At 34.1% G+C, this 20,675-nt stretch overlaps 2 protein-coding genes and 1 long non-coding RNA gene across 11 annotated transcripts in view; 2 read left to right on the top strand and 1 right to left on the bottom strand.

Annotated features, from left to right (window-relative positions):
- LOC115443804 (tyrosine-protein kinase Src64B) overlaps window positions 1–7,961 on the top strand; it is a 102,563-nt gene extending 94,602 nt beyond the window's left edge. For 3 of the 4 annotated variants that reach the window (XM_030169374.2, XM_037438766.1, XM_030169373.1), the window contains 5 exons: window positions 367–504; window positions 1,112–1,322; window positions 3,226–3,479; window positions 4,067–4,254; window positions 5,811–7,961. In XM_030169374.2, the coding sequence (XP_030025234.1) occupies window positions 367–504; window positions 1,112–1,322; window positions 3,226–3,479; window positions 4,067–4,254; window positions 5,811–6,545 (1,526 nt within the window). In that variant the 3' untranslated portion in view covers window positions 6,546–7,961. The remainder of the gene's footprint in view (window positions 1–366; window positions 505–1,111; window positions 1,323–3,225; window positions 3,480–4,066; window positions 4,255–5,810) is intronic. The other variant, XM_030169375.1, reaches the window with a different exon arrangement.
- A 2,336-nt stretch (window positions 7,962–10,297) lies between these two features.
- Window positions 10,298–15,151, bottom strand: LOC115443806 (adenosine 3'-phospho 5'-phosphosulfate transporter 2). 6 transcript variants are annotated; one of them, XM_037438767.1, is made up of 6 exons: window positions 15,037–15,151; window positions 14,080–14,453; window positions 13,224–13,450; window positions 12,571–12,797; window positions 10,796–10,977; window positions 10,298–10,579 (listed from the first exon to the last, which is right to left on the bottom strand). In XM_037438767.1, exons 2-6 carry the CDS (start codon window positions 14,373–14,375, stop codon window positions 10,402–10,404), a joined length of 1,110 nt encoding a protein of 369 aa, XP_037294664.1. In that variant the 5' UTR covers window positions 14,376–14,453; window positions 15,037–15,151; the 3' UTR covers window positions 10,298–10,401. The 6 variants fall into 6 exon arrangements, with proteins under 6 accessions (XP_037294664.1, XP_037294665.1, XP_037294666.1 ...); XM_037438768.1 differs by lacking the exon at window positions 15,037–15,151 and adding an exon at window positions 14,537–14,976; XM_037438769.1 differs by lacking the exon at window positions 15,037–15,151 and adding an exon at window positions 14,676–14,976.
- A 2,849-nt stretch (window positions 15,152–18,000) lies between these two features.
- LOC119189440 lies at window positions 18,001–19,507 on the top strand. The gene is made up of 2 exons (XR_005112416.1): window positions 18,001–18,645; window positions 18,710–19,507. It is a non-coding gene; the product is annotated as an uncharacterized LOC119189440 (long non-coding RNA).
- The last annotated feature ends 1,168 nt before the right edge of the window (window positions 19,508–20,675 follow it).

The raw sequence follows: 20,675 nt of genomic DNA, 5'->3' as shown, positions 1-20,675 counted from the left end.
AGTTTGTGCGTGTATAAAAACATACATGTCAATAATTTAAAATTAAACTAGGTTTTTCTCGCGGTTTCGCCCGCGTCACGGAGTTTTCCTGGATAAAAGGCCCGCTATATATTCTCCCGGGATAGAAAATAGCCTTTAACCTTCCCAGGGTCTTAAACTATCTTCATACCAAAGTTCATAAAAATCCGTTCAGTAGATTTTGAGAAAATCGATAACATACAGACAGACAGAAAAGAGGACTTTGTTTTATATATATAGACTAAATTAGATGTTCTAAAGCTTAAATGATTCTACGTATGTAACATTGTCAAACAAAATGTTCTAGATCCTTCTAAGTAGTTGAATGTGGTCTATTCTTGTTTCCAGTGTACCCAGCGTACAAGAACGAGGCGGGCTTCACGACTTGCCCGACGTCGTTGGAGACGCGATACACCAGCGAGCCAAACACGCGAGTGCTGACACGGCCGCCGGCTGACATCGTCAGGACCAGAAACCCTGGAAAATGTGAGTATAAGGAAGAAGGTCGTAACCTTCATATCGTACTTGCTAATAGACCGCCATTTATTCAAGACAAACTTTATTCATTCAAAAATGTGAATGGTATGAATATATGTCAACGATTGTAGTATTTTTATAAATTAGTTATTTTTTATGGTGGAAATATTTTAGAATTAATATATATAAATAATTTGTGAATTAATAAACAAATTGCTTGTGCTAGTCATGATGTGAATGAAACAACCACCTCATAATGAATGTTATATTCCTACATTATACCGTGGATAGCCAATATGGCCGGTCATCAAATTAATTAGTATAGGTAAAGATTTTGCAGAAGAGACCAGCAGGGTCTTCTGAGTCATATCTTTTAGCAAATCCCATAGGTTCATATAAGTGTATCTTGTCATTACGGCTAATTACTACTCACTGCCTGTGTTGATATCTCAGTTAGTACCTATATTGTTCTAAAATTAAAGACATACTTCAACACTTGAATTCAAACAGCCGTTGGACCAGAATCATCTTTTAAGAACCAATTCGGGCTCCCTTAATATCGGTATCTAAAATACCTGTGTAGCATCGACTTACGTATACATCTAACTCTCCACAGGCATGACGAACGGCGGCAGACGGGTCGTAAAGGCCCTGTGCGCGTACACAGCCCGCGCGGATTCCGACATATCGTTCCGCAAGGGCGATCGTATGGAGGTGCTCAATGACGCGGAACCGGACTGGTGGCGGGTGCTCCATCTCACCACCAGGAGGGAGGGGCTCGTGCCCGTCAACTTCGTGGCCGAGGAGAGCTCGGTAGAGTGCGAAGAGTGAGTATGAGTGTTCTGTAATTAACAATGAGTGTTTTGTAATTAACAATGCTTGTTTTGTAATTAACAATGAGTGTTTTGTAATCAACATTCAGTGTTTGGTAATTAATATTATTCTGTGAGCGTAATAAGATTTCGGTCGATTTTAATATCTTCAACTGTTTCGTAACAGAAATGTAAACAAATATAAATTTCAAAGATAATTATATTTTAGAATCTGCTGAATTTATTTCTTTGAATTTCACAATGGTGCCACAGCATAATTTGTAGAAATGCACCAAATAAGTACAACAGATATTTTGAAAATTTAAAATATTTGTTTACATTGTCAGTACAAGCGTGTTGAAAAAAATATAATAGAAGAAATGCTTGTTAAGCATCCATTATGACAATCCATTGTCATACTCATGCCAGTCACATATCGATTGAATCTAACTCTAACACACTTACTAAAATAACAAAAAATAATAACATAACATTCACTAAAACCAACATAAGTAATAATAATATTTTTGCGTAAATAAAAATACAATAGGCAATTTATAAAAAAAAACGCTCAAAAATAAAAATACATTATACACATGAAATGATTTAAGTTTATTTTAGGAATTAATATTAGTATTATTAAATTATTAATATTAGTGTTGTTTTAAAGAGATTATGGTTCATGATTCATCATTTTCATGTTTCGTAGGTGCTGACTAATGTTATGCAACTATCATTACACAATGATGATTACATTTCTGTTAACAGTATTGAATGTTTGATTTCAGTACAATATGTACTTCATTTATGACAATCGATTGTGTCACCAAACAAAATTAGTTACGCCAATGATATTTAAAAATCGCCAACTGTTATCTGCGACTAGACAAGCCTTGTGGATTGTCGTTAACAAGCCAAAAGCCTTGCCAAAGAATATATTAATATAATATTCCTACCCAGGATGATTCGCGAAGTTGTTGAAACTAATAAACATCATTAAAAAATTGTTTTATTACAATATCTCACATTCGCGTAAACATAAAAGATCATTTTGATATTCAAAAAGTAAATATATGTCATAGTCCAGCAAATATACCAAAAAAAGTTCTGCAAACAAACATACCTATTCTTGCACTTTTCTCCTGTCGTGTGAAAAACAATTGAAACCATTAGGTACAAAGAATAAGAAGCTAGCATTTGGCATGACATAGTATTCGCAAACGACCTAATTAGAACAATTTCGAGTGTTCACATTGCACGCACTGATGATATACCTGCCTCTTTATTTTAGTAAAAATAATTGAGCTGCGTATATTCTTATTTTAAAATGAATTCATGATTTCGAGAACTTCAAAGTAATATCAGTGTTGTTTCGATAACGTTTAGTTGTATGAATAACATTATTAGCAAATAGTTTTGTTTCAATTTGTACGCTTCTCTTATCGACCGGTTCGTGCATTGTTGCGTTACATTTTGAATTAATGCAGTTTGTTTTTCATGAATTATGCTATATTTATTGTTATTTATAATATCTCGTATTTAAATTATTATTTAATGTGCGTTTTTTTTACAATTTTGCGTTATTTTATCGTGAAATTAAATTCAAGTTTTCCTCAGATCTATTGTAGATTTAGCATTAACCATACTTTACTTTTAACATGTAACATGCTACACGCAACTCTAATAAAACAATGTGTAATTTTATCGTGAAATTAAATTAAAGTTTTCCTCAGATCTATTATAGATTGATCATTAACCATACTTTACATAATATAATATGCTATACGCAACTCTAATAAAACAAACGTAACACACTAAAACAACCTAAAACCAAACGCTTAAGGGTCAAGGTGACGGCACCACCAACAACCCACCATTAAATTCCACGTTTTTGCTAAAGGCAGCCGTCATGTTGCAGTTGGTTTTTCCCCCACGTCTCGAGGAAGGAGGCTGATAAGCTGCTCCTCGCGGAGACCAACCCTCGGGGCACGTTCCTCGTGCGGCCGGCGGAGCACAACCCCCACGGGTTCAGCCTCAGCGTCAAGGATTGGGAGGAGGGAAGAGGGTACCACGTCAAGCATTATAAAATCAAGCCTCTGGACAATGGTGGATTCTACATCGCGACTAATCAGACGTTTCCGAGTTTGCCGGCTCTCGTCATGTCGTACACAAGTTAGTTTGTGTTTATATTATTTTCTAATGAACGGTCTCATGAATTGCTGAATAAATTTAAAACTACAAATCTTCTATAGTCGTTAAGTTTTTTGTTAAAAAGTATATTTTTTAAATTGTTGCCAATGAGACAAATTATATACGCGATTTAAAATTTGGTATTTATTTAGCAATTTCTGTGGCTACTTTTTAGAGGAGGTAGAATGTCCAATGTTTAGTGATAAGTCATTTATGTATTAATTAATCTACATCAAATATAGCGAGGACAATTGATCACTATCAGCCGATTACTGGCATTATTTAACGACTGAATGTAATTTTCGACTTACCATTTCACTTTATATCTTATGTTGACCATCTATATTTTTTATTTCCGTTCTAATTCTATCTAATTTCTCGAAGTTTATAATTTATTTTAAATAATCAACTAACACTTTATTTTTCGCTTCCTTTTTTTCCAAACCCAAATGAATACTTCTTTATTAAAAAAAATCTGTATCATTAATACTCAACAAAATTAACATCAATGAGCTAAACTTATCTATAAAACAACATTATCTAAATAAAAGATGCTCATATATTTTCAGAAAATGCGTTAGGCCTGTGTCACGTGTTGGCGCGGCCGTGTCCGAAACCCGAGCCGCAGATGTGGGACCTCGGGCCGGAGCTCCGGGACAAATGGGAGATACCCAGGACGGAGATACAACTGATCAGGAAGCTGGGACAGGGCAACTTCGGCGAAGTTTATTATGGGAAATGGAGGAATAATATTGAAGTAAGTGTTATTATGACTTTGAATATTCAAGATAATATTACATTGTGTTTAAATACATAAAGATTACTATGTTTTATTCACGGCTTCGTGTGGTAAAGTTTTTTCAGGGTAAAGTGTAGCCTATATTTTTCCCAGGGTTTCAAACTATCTCTATATCAAATTCCATCGAAATCGGTTTAGTAGTTCAGCTGTGAGAGCGTAACAGACACAGTTTCTTTCGCATTTATAGCATAAATGTGGAATTGCATATAACGATGATAGATTAGTTTAGAATGGTACGGCGTCAGACTACCGAAACAAAGTCAGGATCATTCCCAACGCACACACTTCTGAGATTTCAGAGTTGTGTGTATTGTCTCTGCTGCTTCGGTGGCGTGTGTGGTGCGTGATGGTCTCAGATTCTATCCCCGGGTCGGGCAGTGATATTATGGTTTTCTACTAAGTCTACACCTATAATTTTTGCCCCATATGGTGATAGGCTCGACTTTTATTACATCTGGAGATAGAATAACATGGTGGAAAATGAGTGCACCAGTTACGCCACTGCCTACCCCCTCGACCATAAAATGCGTGTATGTGTTTATTGTGAATTATCGTTGATCGAAGGCTTTAACAGTGATTTTCCTTCACTCATACAGTTCACTTCATCGTGAGCAAACATAAAGACCTAAGGATTTTTTTTTGTAATAATACGACTGTTCTATCGTATACTGTAGTACTGAGCTATCGTGATGGATCAAGGCTGGAAACCAATAAATCCAAGGTGTTGCATGGAATGTGAACCCTAGATCCTGAATCGAAAATTTGTATCCATTATGTACAAACTTTTTTACGATGCAAAAACCATAATAAACACAAATTATGTGTCGCGTTATCTATTTTCAAACAACGAATGTTTATTAGCGGTTTTCCTTTGAATGGAATGTGTGACGTCACTACGTTGTAAACATTAGCTAATTATCAAATATCAATGTACTGATATTTGTTTACTATCTCACAATGGGCATACATTGACGAAAAATTAAACACTATTGTACGTGATAGATATGTTGTAAATACATTTTGATACTATTACATCATAGAAATGCTTTTGTTCTAGAGTGCGTATGATTTATACTACCGCTTTGTCTTTCTGATATAAAATAGGGGGTGCATGGGTTGTTTTCCAACTTTAAGGATATTTTAAGCAATGTTATCAATAATTAGGCCTCAAAATTATAAGCATCTATTGTCCTATGCTTTTTTGTATCATAATTTCGAAAATTTACGTTGTAGTTCATTAGTATTTTAGTATGTATAAAGTAAAGCAGTTACATATTTTAGATTTTATACTTTACTTTGGTACATCTTTAGTAAAACCCGTGTCTTCTATTTCCGTTTGGGTCATTTACCTTCGACTCTAATTAAGACTGAATCTAAAAAAAGAGGTGATATATGTACATTTAAGGTGTATCTGTGTTCGCATGTGGCGGTAGGATCGTAACTTCCAATAATTAAACTGATCTTGATACTGTTTTTAATGATTATTATTAAACATGAATATGTTATAATTCCAGGTTGCAGTAAAAACGTTAAGAGAAGGCACGATGTCAACGCAGGCATTCCTTCAGGAGGCGGCCATCATGAAGAAGTTCCGACACAAGCGTCTCGTCGCTCTCTACGCAGTGTGTTCGCAACAGGAGCCCGTCTACATCGTGCAAGAATACATGACCAAAGGCTCTCTACTGGAATTCCTCAGGAACGGCGAGGGGAAGTTCCTACAGTTCGAGGATTTAGTCTACATCGCCGCACAAGTCGCGTCCGGCATGGAATACTTAGAATCAAAAATGTTAATACACAGAGACCTAGCAGCTAGAAACGTATTAATAGGTGAAAATAACGTAGCGAAAATATGTGATTTTGGACTAGCAAGGGTGATAGAAGACAACGAATATTGTCCGAAACAGGGATCAAGGTTTCCCGTGAAGTGGACCGCGCCCGAGGCCATTATATACGGACGATTCTCTATAAAAAGCGACGTTTGGTCATACGGTATATTACTCATGGAACTGTTTACGTATGGACAAATACCGTACCCAGGTTTGCACGGAAAAGACGTAATAGAACAAGTGGAGAGGGGATATAGAATGCCGAAACCGGTCGGCCATTACCTGCCCGACGACATCTACAGACTAATGTTGCAATGTTGGGACTCGATACCAGAAAAACGGCCTACGTTTGAATTCCTGAACCACTATTTCGAATCGTTTACGGTGACCAGTGAAATACCTTACAGAGAAGTGCAAGACTAGTGCTGTGATATAGTGAAATAATGTGCAGCGAGACGTTTGTTAGGTCCTCTTAGCGAATGAGCGGGGCCGCGGTGTGTGGACGCGTATTGCCAACAGCGAAACGCCAATGTTTGATCAAAGAGACTATTCGATGCCGATGGTCAAATTGTGCATTTCCGAAGCTGTTGGTTACAAACATACTGATTTCGTCCAATAAATTAAACTCACGGTATATTTTCGATGTTCAGTTAAACGCGTCCGCACACAACAGACCGCTCCATTGTTTTAGTATTTTTATACTCAAAACATTATTTATAAAACAATACAGGAATGTGTGAGCTTCTTTTTTATTGGTCGAAGGCTTTTCACATCTTGTTTGTCGTTGTTGAACATTGGTATGACTACTTAGCTTGAGCTAAGGCCACGTACGCGTAAGTCCATTAAATATATATCTAAGTATTTATAGTGTCGTGCAAATACTTTCTATATTATTTATGTAGCTTATAAGCACGGTAGGATATTCGTTTGCGTTATTGTACAAACTCGTTCAATATTAAGCAATAAAGTTGAAACGAAAATATATCCTGATATTTTCATATTCTAAAGCGATATGTGATATACCTGTCACTAGGGTCCCGGATCTGATGACGTCACTGAACCATAGACTAAAAATTGTGTAGTATTTTTTCTTATATTGCATACAAATTATATTTGACTCCTGTAACTGGCAACACTGCGAGGCTCCTTTGTTATAAATATCGATACTATTCAGTGCCGTTTTACCAATACATGATTTTGGACACTTAGCGATAAAAAATACTCACAAATTGTCCAAAATTCCGTTTAAAACTCCATTGGACAGTATATAGCCACGCCATATTGTTAAAACACACAGTCCTGAACATAATCGTTTTGCTCACAATGCTCAATATAAAGTAAGCTCCAAATATCACGCAAAGGAGCCATAAACTTGTATAAAAGACAAAAACCTAACGTAAGGGGCATATACCAAAGAGTTCTTTGTACATTAAGAGCGAAATAGGCTTAGGAATGAGCGTATTTAATTTCTAGCCTAGTTAGTTAGAATTTGTGACCTGTATATTGAATTAATTTGACCAATATCCCCATTTATTATACGAATAATTGTAACACGAAAATTCTAAAAAAATATAAATTGTTATTTATAATTGAATTTTAACGACTGACACCGATTTGCTGTTGACAAATTTTAATGATAATTTCCGACGCCTAATAATTAAAAACTGTGCTTTAACCACTTAATCGTTTCGTCATTATAGAAAATGTAAATCCATGGAAAATAGTGTCTTAAATAACATTCCAAATATTCGAACACAATTAAATTTGGACACTTTTGTATGAAAATGATTAGATTTGTAAGATTTTGTACATACAATGAAATAAATGTCATTGATATAAGTAAATGAATTTTATTATCATCAATCACATTAATTAGCAATATTTTTTTTTATCTGTGCATTGATATATAATACCGCAGTCTACCCAATGAATGTGGAAATACAATATCAACACATTAACTGGTTTGACATAAAATGAAATTCTTACACTGCTTGCACAAATCCAAAAGAACTATTTACCTTTATATTTAGATAATTTTAATTAGGTTTCGAGGTATACTGGATCTGTTCTGAGTTGATGAACTTGGTAATGGATAAAGAATACCTCCATTTATAAATATATATACATGTTTAGTGCAGTCAAACCAGATATTTACAAGAATATACCACATTTATAGAGAAACACATGTTTATTTTTTTTTATACTTTGAATAATAAATTAACAAAATATCCTTATCAAATAAATAGCCCAATATTTCAAAAACGCACACATACATATTTACATTATAGTACATTGACTTGTGTAGATGATAGCACATTTAAAAACCAGTGTAAACAGAAATGACAGCTAGTGTTTGTCAGTTATGTGTAGTCTAGCAAACGTCCCAATAGGACAATGTCTGCAATGATTTAAATAGCCAACTTTAGCCTTATTATATGCCAGATAGAAACATATCCCCAGTATAATTAATTTATCTATATTTTTGAAATATACTTAAATGCTGACAATGAGTGTTCGAATAACAATGCTTGGCGAACAAACTCATCTATACTATTATATAAAGCTGAAGAGTTTGTTTGTTTGTTTGTTTGTTTGTTTGTTTGTTTGAACGCGCTAATCTCAGGAACTACCGGTCCAAACTGAAAAATTCTTTTTGCGTTGGATAGCCCTTTGTTCGTGGAGTGCTATAGGCTATATATCATCACGCTATACCCAATAGGAGCGGAGCAGTATTGGCTGATCTCAGGAACTACCGGTCCAAACTGAAAAAATATTTTTGCGTTGGATAGCCCTTTGTTCGTGGAGTGCTATAAGCTATATATCATCACGCTATACCTAATAGGAGCAGAGCAGTAATGGCTAATCTCAGGAACTACCGATTCGAACTGAAAAATTCTTTTTGTGTTGAATAGCCCTTTGTTCGTGGAGTGCTCTTAGTTATATATCATCACGCTATGACCAATAGGAGCGGCAGTAATGAAACATGTTGCAAAAACGGGGACAATTTATTAGTTTTGAGAGCTTCCGTTGCGTGCACTGCGTAAACGGTTAAAGTTATGCAACAATGATGTATGACGGGATTGTTCCTCTTAAAAAGTTCTAAAAAATATATTATAAAACAAAGTCCCCCGCTGCATCTGTCTGCCTGAACGTGTTGAACTCAAAAACTACGCAACGTATTAAGATAAAATTTGGTATGGAGACAGTTTGAGACCCCGGGAAGAACATAGGGTCCCGGGAAACTACTACTTTCATAACGGAAAACTTTAGCCTGAAAAACTTTATAACGCGGGCGGAGCCGCGGGAAAAGCTAGTAAATGATAATATGGAAGCATCATTATCAGATATACGAGACGTCTTTTATATTTATGGCTTCCTTCATAATAAGTGATGGCAAACGAGACGTTTTAAATCTTTCAATTGATTCGAACCAGTTAAACTAAATTATACTAAAATGATATGTCATATAAATAATGCATACTGGTATAAAGCACACCCACATTTCCTTTGGCACTGTGAGTTCTTAAATCATCGTAAAGATCATTTCATCCACGAAGACGCGCCTTACTACTTTCAATAATTGCATATTTGCGTGAGCAACATGAATGCACACGCACACTACGATCGATATCATCGGGGAAAGTGCAACACCGCGTTAATAGCAGTAAAAAAGCATAGGATTATTAATCTTATGTTCGATACGATAAGTATCAATTTTAATTGTAACTACGACGCTATTCACCGTAGTGTGCGTGTGCACTCATGCTGCACACACATTGTGAACGTTTATTAAAAGTAGTGGGGCGTCTTTGTTAATGAAATTATCTATTTAGCTGTCGACAAATTGACCCATCGCTTGTAGATGTCCGCGTCAAAGCGCGTGAGGCCACGGCCTAACGATCGAACAATTTGTAGAGCAGGCAACTTTCGACCCCCGCACCCCGCTCAGGGATGGCTCTACTGGATAAAGTTGTTTGACATCTATAGTATTAACTACAGGGTAACCAACTTATCCATTTACCAGCTTACATTTATAAAAAAAAAGATTCTCACTAATTTTAAACACCATGTATATTGAACATGGCATTCAATGTAATTCATGATACATGTTTCCTGTTACGTCATACGCTAGGACGAAATAGAAAAAATAATTTTATAAGTAATTCTATAGTCAATAATTTTGTAAAAAAAATCTATTATTGATTTAATACAGAGTGTTGCATATTATTACAAATATAAATATTGCCTATAGTATATCACTATCCATTAATTTTCCTAACTACACAGTATTTGAGTACATTTTGGTCTTGATCCTTAGATATTTGTACTCCGAATCGTAAAAGTTATTCATATACCGCCAGCAAAGTGCGAAGGGCAGGGGAACATACTTCGGATGCTTCTTACTGTAGTGGTTCAAGTATATCGCCAATACGACAAGCATGCCGGACCAAACGTATCTGAAATGTGAAATATTGATTTCATTACTTATTAAAAAAAATCTAAAATATTTATCAGTGTATTAGTTCAAAGCAGATGCTGGAGTAAGTAGCAACTCAACTCTTTCAAAAAGATTCGTACCATTTTTATTACTCTTCAAAGAAAAAACCTAAAGCACAACATTGTTTTATCATCAGCAATGAGACTTAATTATATAATATAAAAATAATACTCACTGGAAAACAAAAGGCTTGCTGAACAACAAAAACGAAATAATAATAGAGAGCGCCTTTCTCATCGTGGTGACTGTAACTGCGACGGTGGCGCCACTGATTCGAACCAACGTCAACACCGCTTGCAGACCCATATACCCACTGAGACTCAGGAAAAATATATTTGTGTACATTGTTGTTGGTGTCTGTAAAAAAAATGTTTCTTTTAAGTGAAAAAATAAACATGCTGTATTTATATGCATATTTTTTTTTACTATTGCTGCCTTACTAATAAACATTGCATACATGTGTAATAGTTGTCTGATATTTTTCTTGCTATGTTAAATGGCATTTACTGTCAGATATTTGTATACATTATTTTTGTTTTCATATTGATTTTTTTTTAAATTTGTGTTCCTCTAATGCTTTTCAAACTTTATATAGTCCATTGAAATGTTACATTTTTTAGGCCTTACCTTGCGTTTTTTAGAGGACGCAATTTTATTTTTTTGAAGTGTAGGGGGGGTCAGTCTAAAGCTAAAACCAAGTTTGTGGGGTCGCCACCCTTGTCCCACGGCCGCCATCTTGAAAATAGGGGTTGAAATGGTTTTACGATGTATCTCTTAAACTATTTATCTGACAAAAAATGTATAAACACTTTTTGTTGCAAATTAAATTCTCTACAACTTTGGTTTAGTAACTTTTGTCGTAGAACTATAAATAAAAAAAGTTATAAGCGAAAATGTTAAGAAATTCAATGTTAAGCAATGTCCATTGCAACATCATCAGAACGTGTGTTTATAAGGTTCATAATACTCTTTTTGTACTCATTAATACCCAAATACCCAAGGGACAATTAGGGAACAAAAGAACATCTGCCTGCTATTATTATTATTATTTCTAACCTCTCTTATTGTAAGAATAGCTGATAATATTGTGTTGAAGTTGTCGTTCAACTTATATCTTTTAGTTGTGCTACATATTTCTGTACGTGCGAATGTATTTTATTCTGTTTTTAATTCTGCAGACGATTTCAAATGATTTTAGACACGATTTTAACTTTAGTGAAAACTACTTTTTTTTTATTAGCATTTTGACTTTTAAAAGACTTTTAAAAGTCAAAATGCTAATGAAAACTTACTTAGGACAACTTCAACACAATATTATCAGCTATTCTTAGAATAAGAGAGGTTAGAAATAATAATAATAATAGCAGGCAGATGTTCTTTTGTTCCCTAATGGTCCCTTGGGTATTTGGGTATTAATGAGTACAAAAAAGTATTATGAACCTTATAAACACACGTTCTGATGACGTTGCAATGGACATTGCTAAACATTGAATTTTTAACATTTTCGCTAATAACTTATTTATTAATAGTTCTACGACAAAAGATACAAGACCAAAGTTGTAGAGAATTTATTTGCAACAAAAATGTTTATACATTTTTTGTCAGATAAATAGTTTAAGAGATACATCGTAAAACCATTTCAACCCCTATTTTCAAGATGGCGGCCGAAGCTTTAGACTGACCCCCCCTACACTTCAAAAAAATAAAATTGCGTCCTCTAAAAAACGCAACCCCAAATGTAACTTTTCAATGGACTAATATTACAGAATTGTCGTAAAATCGATATAGGCAATCACAACCAATTGGAATTGAAATTGTATCATTATAACAAGCATATATGGCATTTATTAGTATGGCCTATCCTTAATTTAACATTTGTTTTATATGTAGTAAGTTATTTTCTTGTGATCAGTCATCTTAAATCATACAAAATAATAAAATTTACTTTACCTCAGAGCAATGAACATATCCATCCACTAATATGCCACTAAACCCAGTTATCAACAGAAGATAAACACAGGCAATTGCATATGAATAGAACACTACTTCATTGTTAGTAGCTTGAAACTGTTTCATTGCCTTCTCTTGAACATTTCCTATTATTGCATCACACAGTAATGCTAAAGATATTACTACAACTCCTATGAAATCAAAGTTTGGCGATGTGCTGGAATCAGCTGAAAAATAATAAAAATTTACAATTACTTTGTGCTATGATTAAAAGTAGTATTAATTATTTGTTATGTTTATGCTAATGTTAGACATTGAAATAAAACTATTTCCCGGATTATATTGCTGTTTTTTATATTAATATTTTCTCCTGACGTTTTAAAAGTATTATTAAATTATGAGGATAAAGTAAAATTGCTGATTTACAACTGTAATCTTTCAAGTTCTTGTACTGTGTTGATTTGAAAAATATCACTTCGTACATCTTATTTCCAGAAACAATGCAATTTCAACAATCAAAAATTCTGGATACTGCATTTAAACAAAGTGTAACTAGGTCAAATATTGAATGATTTCTAATGTATAAACCTCATCTAGAAAGTAATAAATTAATTTTAAGTTCATATCAATATGTACTATACAAATATACTTACCCAAAGTAAACATAGTTAATCCAATGCACATGACAATAGCTGCAACATAATCCAAGAAACCGTATCTCTTTCCCAATATAATAATACTGCCAATCATCACTGGTATCAACTTACAACTCTTAAATATCAATTGAGTTGGGTAATTGAGGTAACTTAGAGCTAGATTTGAGAAGGACATAGTCCCCAGTGTTAGCGCTGCTAGTAATGCATACGTTTTTAACGGTACTCTGAAAAAAAAGATATGTTAATTTAATTATAACTATACTACTCAAAAAGCTAATGGTTCATTGGTTTGTAGGAAGCAATAATTGCTTTTATGTAATTATAGTAATCTATTTGTATTCAATAATAAAAAAAATAATTATAGCTAGAAAATGGTTGGATTCAACAGTAATTAAGGAAAGTGATATAAAAAATGTAACAATAAAAACAAATCATTGTAAAACACTTATGTCCCTGATAAGAAAGACATAATCCAAGATTTCAATTACAACTGATATCACACTAACAATTGCATGTAAAGGCCGTATGGAAATAGACTTAAAGATTGCATATTAAGTATGTAACACTTGTACATGATTAATACAAATCAAAAAATTTAATTACGGTATTAAGTCCATTACATACTAACAGATAATATACATAGGCATATCAGAATAGTTTTGAATTTAAAAATCAAAATTATATATTAAAGTTCAAGAATATGAATATATCAAAGTCAAGCATATTTTTTATTACATAAACAAATGAATTCATCAATTGTTGATTAAGTTTTTTTTTCACTACACTGATTTCAACACTTATGAGACATTTGGTATTCAGATTACAACTTATATATGATAATATAAATACTTACTTCCTTTTAATAGGGTTTCTTATTAACGCCTCTCCATAACTGAGCAACATTGTCATCAAAAACTGCACCAAAGTGATATACAAGCTGACCGGTTTGACTTCCGGCTTGGAGAATATCAGTTCCAGGAAATAGCCATATGCCAGATAGAACACAAAAACAAATACAGAACAGCAGATAAACTGTGTTAGCCTGCTGAATGGGGTGAGGTCCAAACACAGTATGTTAATTTGAGCCTTCTGCTCTTTTATTATGTTCGAGTCATCGATTTTGATGAGTATTTCTTTTTGGGAAGCCATTTTTAATGATATACTTTATCTATAAGAATTATCTAAATTGTGCTACTGGTATCCTGGATGTAATTTACATCATTTCCTCTGTAACAAAATGATGATATTATAGGTATAATTAATTTTGTTTAAAAGAGATAATAAATAGATTAATAACTAATGCTACTAACAGGAACAGTAACTATTTGCAAAACTCTCAGCTTTTAAGTTTAAACGTATCAAAGACGAAATTGAATTTATAAACAAACTTTTCTGCTCATAATTAAATTGTTTTAAATGCCACTTAACAAAAATACTTTAATACGATACTTTACGACGGAGAGAATACTTCATCACGCTAGTCTTCGCCGGCTACTCGGCAAATAAATAAACACTGATTGAAAAATTGCCTTATAATACTGTATGCACTTCCTTTGATATTGAAAGATGAAATTAATATGAATGGTACGTATAACATATATAACTTTTGTAAATATTGGAATGACAATAATTCATATTGTAGCATTCGTACACGTAAGTAATGCCAAGTACTGTAACGAAGTAATTCAATGCAAAATCTATGTATACAATTTATACGAAAACTAGGGTTGTTACGTTTCCACTGACTTTTCATGTATGACACATTAGTAAATTTGTGAAAATGATCGAATAGAAAAATGGATATACATACTTTTTCTTAAGATAAAGTAACACAAAACTTGCATTTTCTCTAAAATTGCAATTTTTAGCATCAATATTTGACATTAGGGTATGTACATAGTATAAATGTCAAAATGACAATTGAAAACAAGCGGTTGCTAGACGTTCAAGTAGTACATGTGCGTAACTATGAGTCGATTTTATACAATATACATATAAATTTTAAGTAACCACATAGCTATATACGTAATACTATATATGTCCTGTTTAGCTATAATAGGTATAACTAATTTCATATTCTCCGGTTATGTACCTACTTCTTTTGTTATTTTTGATAATATTATATTATTTCTAAATAACAAGAACTTGGGTGATTGACATAGTGGAACTATGATCGCAAGTGTATCGTATCATCACTCAATATTTATACCTTGGTAGTTGGTATAATCATAATTACTTAAAATTATATTATGAACCTTCCATAATAAATTATAATAGATTAACACTGAATAAACGATATTGTGATACAAGTACCTTCCGAGTTTTGGAAAAATTAATTAAAATATACTCTAGTAACATTTTTTTTTTTTTTTTTTTTTTTTTTTTTCATTCATGGCTTCGCACGTCTAATGCATTTAGCCAAAGACAAGTTGATGCAAATATTCATAATATTGGCTTGCGCAGCTTGAGATTGCAATGTTAGGTTTCTTTGCTGACGGTTTTGCATAGGACAAAGGTAGGGAAACAGTTTGAGATATAAAATTAAGACTGGTAAAGAAATTTAGAAAAGAGGATATCAGGAGGGTTTGAAAGGAAAAAGGAAAAACTATGCCTTACATAAAATAAAAATTAAATAAAAATACAATTTACAAAAACATAACACTAATGATGGATGAGGATGAAATAATTACAATTTTATATTGTTCTTAATGAAAAATGATGCAATACATTTATACACAGAAAAATTATTTGTACTAAGTAAAGAGAGGATAGAAGATGGAAAAGGAATACAAAGGTCTAGAAGGGAGCAAATCATAGATGTACGGTCAAATTGAGAGCAAGAAAACAGAATATGATTTAAGTCGCCAACATCTGATCCACAAACGCACATAGGGCTGTTTACTATATTGAGTCTGGCGAGGTGAGCAGGGACACAAGTGTGACCAAGCCTAATACGAATAAGAATAGAAGTCTCGACCTTGTCAAACTTAACTCTGAAAAACCACGGTTTCGTTGGGATCTGAGGCTGGATGACGGAGTAGTAGCGGCCCTTTATTATGCAACTAGATGACCATGTTTCTTTCCAAGAGTCTCGTAGAAAAATTTCGGCAATGATTGTAAGTCTTGACTGTAGTTTTTAAATGGAAATAAGTCACCACTTTGCACCGCATCCTTAGCTAGTTTGTCGACGGTTTCGTTGCCGTGGATTCCAGAATGACTAGGAATCCATACAAAATATAATAAGTATCCCCTCAAAATACATTTGTGCGCCAACTCTCTTATTTGGAGAATAACTGGCAAAATACCGTTATATTTAAAAGGAAATTTAAAGATGGCTTGTAGAGCACTTAGCGAATCGGAAAAGATAACAGCTTTATTTAATTTAAGTAAAAGAACATATTCTATAGCCTTCAGTATTCCAAAACATTCGCCAGTAAAACAGATGATTCCGGAGGAAGCTTAATTTTTTGAACGATCTTGTATTGAGAGTGAAAAACACCAATGCCAACACATTCCGAAAATGAAAATTTAGAAGCATCTGTGTACAGGTAATGGAAGCCCTCAAAACGTTCTTCAAGAAATGCGTTGAATGAGATTTTTATATTGGGCGCAGTTTTATTAACACAGTCATAAATTATACTAGGAGAGAAAATTAACGAGTTGTAGCAGTTGTTGAAGAGCGGGAATTTATTAAAACGATGAGTGGGGGCCGGGATGGAAAAGATTTTTTTATAACTTATAATTAGGCATGGAGGATTACGGGAACGATGACTAGGTATAGTGGAATAGTATTTAGACAGAGCTTCCAGTAATGGAAAGAGGGGATGGGAGGAAAATTGAATAATTTTAAATAAGTATTTATCAGCAAGGTATTGCCTCCTGTGACATAGTGGAGGTTCACAACACTCCACTTGCAATGCATTAATAGGGCTAGATTTCATTGCCCCTGTAATTATGCGTAGTGATTTTGATTGAAGGTTATCTAATTTTTAAAAGAATAAGCTGCACCTGGTACCAGCAAGAATGAACCATAATCAAAAATGCTTCTAATTATAGCATTATAAACAAGTTTTAATGAATGGGGGTGGGCGCCCACCACACACCAGATAAACATCTTAGCATGTTAATGTGGCGCTCAACCTTATTAACAACGTAGTCGCAATGTGAAGTACCAGAAAGTTTAGAGTCCAAGACTACGCCTAAATATTTAAAATTATTTTTGACTGGGATTGGAGTATCACGGTAAATAACGTTTATTGTTTGGGGACTCCTTTTTGGAAAATAAAACTGCTGCACTTTTAGAAGTGGAAATATCTAAGCCGTTTTGGAGAAGCCATAACGATAGAGATTGAAGAGCAGAGTTTAAAACTAAACAAGCGTGTTCTACTGAATGGGAACTATAATATAGTAGTAAGTCGTCCGCATATTGTAAAACTTGAACATCATTATTAAAGAGCGGTCCAAGTCGTACGTGTATATATTGTATAACAAAGGACTAAGTACCGAGCCTTGCGGAAGCCCTTTCCATACATGTCGAATTAACTGTTGCTGAGTAGTTGAAATGCTAACCGTACGATCATGTAAAATGTTTATTATGAAATTTGAGAGATTTATTGGAACGCTGAGTGATTGTAATTTCTTATGCAGGATAGATAATATGACGTTATCATAAGCCCCATTTATATCTAGAAATACAGCAACTGTCGAGCAATTTTTGAGAAGGATAAACGAACATCTGTAGTAAAAATACTTAAACAGTCGAATGTACTTTTCCTTTTCGAAAACCGTATTGAGTTTTTGGCAGTAAGTCTTTATTTTCTATGTACCATTCTAGCCGATTTTTAATAAGATGCTCTGCTATTTTCATTAGAACCGGACTGAGAACGATAGGACGATATGATGAAATATCAGACGGAATTTTACTAGGTTTGAGAATTGGCAACACCACATGACGTTTCCACATCTGAGGAATGTTTCCTGTTGTCATTACGGAATTGATAAGAGATAAATAATAAGAATGAACAGTGGGACTAGCATTAGATAAAAATGAGTATGGGATGCCATCGATACCTGGAGATGAGTCTACAGTATTAGAAAGGATACCTTTCAATTCCTCAATATTGAAAGGGATTTTTAATGACGTGTCATCAGAGGTTATATTGGATTCCACACGAATTACCGGTTGTAAAGTAACTTCTTGAGGTACCCAGGGAGGAGCTAATGTATCTATAAATTCACCTGCTAAATTATCCGGGATACGGGAAGTAGTGTGGTCCGAAAATGCAGACCGGAATCTCCTAATATTACGCCAAACAGCTGAAGGGGGTGTATTCGGTGAAATGACAGAGCAAAAATTATGCCAACTCTCTCTTTTCTTCAGTTTATAGAGTTTTCGAGTCTGTGTAATAATACTAGAGAGGTATATGAAGTTTTCTTGGGTCATATTTAAACTATATTCTATTTCAGCTTCTTTACGTTTTTAGCTGCAGCTGTGCATTCCGAGTCCCACCACGGAGGCATTGGGATCTTCCTAAATGAATGATTAATTTTTACTGGGAAAGCATCATCTGCAGCGGAAACAAGAATTTTAGCTAATACTTCTGCACAATCCTGCTCATTTCCATTATTGACAATTGGAAGAGAAGATAGCTGATTGTCAACATAATTTTTATAATTTAGCCAAGTGCTGCTCTTACTATGTGGAAGTTTGTGTTTTAAGTGAGATATTCTAGGTTGTGAATGTGGGATTGGGAATGGAAAAGATATTTTGATAGGGAAATGATCACTACCATATGTTAAGGGAAGGGTGCACCAAGTGAGACGAGAAGCAAAGTTAGGAGTGCAGACAGATAAATCTATTGCGCTATTGTTCTGACTTGGATCACTGCGACGTGTGGGGAACCAGAATTTAATATACATAAATTATGTGTATCAAATATATTGAGTAGTTCTTCCCCATAGGAGTTAGAAGTTGAACTACCCCATGACTGGTGATGGCAGTTAAAATCACCTAACAGTATATAAGGATTAGTAAGTGTGGAAAGAATACTGTTAATTTCATTAAGTGAAGAATGAGAAGGGTGAGATATATATACAGATATAATACATGTTTTATTTATAATTATAGCTATGATTGAGATTTCTTCACTGTGTGATGGTAGAGAAACCACAGTGAAAGGAATTGAATCCTTCACAAGTATAGCTACTCCACCATATCCATCTGGTCTATCCTCTCTTACTGTTGTATAACCATTAATTTTAAATATATTATTTGATTTGAACCATGTTTCACACAAGGCAAAAACTAAAAGGTTCGTATTTATTTATTAAATAAATAATATCACTTTTTTATTTATTGGCGCTCGCGGCAATTCCATTGGATTAAATGAACTTGATTGTCCATTTTGGGGTGATATCGAAGAAATGAGACTATGAAGTGAAGCAGCGTTGGACGGTGATATGTTAAATGGGATAAAAGGTTAATTAATGCTGTAATAAATTCCATGATATTGAATTGTTTTACAGTATTGTCTTTAAGTACTTCATTGATGGCACAGCCGTTAGTGGGCTCAGGAATTCTAAATTCTTTTAAAATATTGTTGTGGGCTTCCTTATTATACCCTTTAGAAGGGCTCTTGGGGGGCTGAGGTTTGCGAAAAACAGTTTTTTATAACTTGAAGAATGTTGATTGAATGTAATAGGTGAAGAAGTTTCAATTTCTCTGGGAGTTTGAGATATAAGGGTGTCAGCAAAAGATTTAGTCACTGGTGGGAGCAATTTACTGGCTTCTGCATAAGATACAGAGTTCTGGGCCATATAGGTTTTTATTTGTATCTGCCTTGAGAGCTCAGGACATACTTTACTAGTAGCAAAGTGAAAACCTGAGCATAAGCAGCAATTGGCATTACGTTCATCCCTGTCACAAGAGTCCCCAGTATGGCTATCGCCGCATTTGTAACACCTTGGTTTGCTCCTACATTGTATTTTAGTGTGCCCAAACCGACAGCAATAAAAGCACTGTATAGTAGGGTAAATATAAAGGTCCACAGGCATTGAATTGTAGGACATAAAAATTCGTTTTGGAAGAACTTGGCCATCAAATGTGCATACAATGGTTTGAGAGGGCTTCCACACCATAGAGCCGTCTACTAAAGTTTTAAAGTTTAATCTGCGGACTTTTAAAATAGGTCCACAACCAATTGGTACAGATGAATTTTCTATTATCTCTTCCGGAGACCACTCTACTGGCACACCACGCACTAAACCCATTCTAGTTACGTTAAAAGACGGAATGAATGCCTTATAATTAAATTTAGACAGATTTTCATGAGTAATAAAAGAGTTGGCGTCAATAAATGTAGAAAAGCCAAAGAAATTTTATTTCTGCCTATCCTCTTAACACTACCATTAATAATATTTTTAAAATTGTTACGTTGTAGGAATCTCCCA

Source organism: Manduca sexta, chromosome 15 (genome assembly GCF_014839805.1).
Source record: "Manduca sexta isolate Smith_Timp_Sample1 chromosome 15, JHU_Msex_v1.0, whole genome shotgun sequence".
Classification (NCBI taxonomy): Eukaryota; Metazoa; Arthropoda; class Insecta; order Lepidoptera; family Sphingidae; genus Manduca; species Manduca sexta.
The sequence above is the reverse complement of the archived record's forward strand: the minus strand, read 5'-3'. Positions and strand labels throughout refer to the sequence as shown.

Bases quoted from the DNA above. Each gene is read 5' to 3' on its own strand.
- LOC115443806 (XM_037438767.1), bottom strand. From the start codon at position 14,375: ATGGCTTCCCAAAAAGAAATACTCATCAAAATCGATGACTCGAACATA. The intron at 13,451-14,079 runs GTAAGTATTTAT...CTTTTTTTTCAG, and splicing joins AGAAACCCTATTAAAAGGAA to AGTACCGTTAAAAACGTATG. The intron at 12,798-13,223 runs GTAAGTATATTT...ATTATTTTTCAG, and splicing joins ATTAACTATGTTTACTTTGG to CTGATTCCAGCACATCGCCA.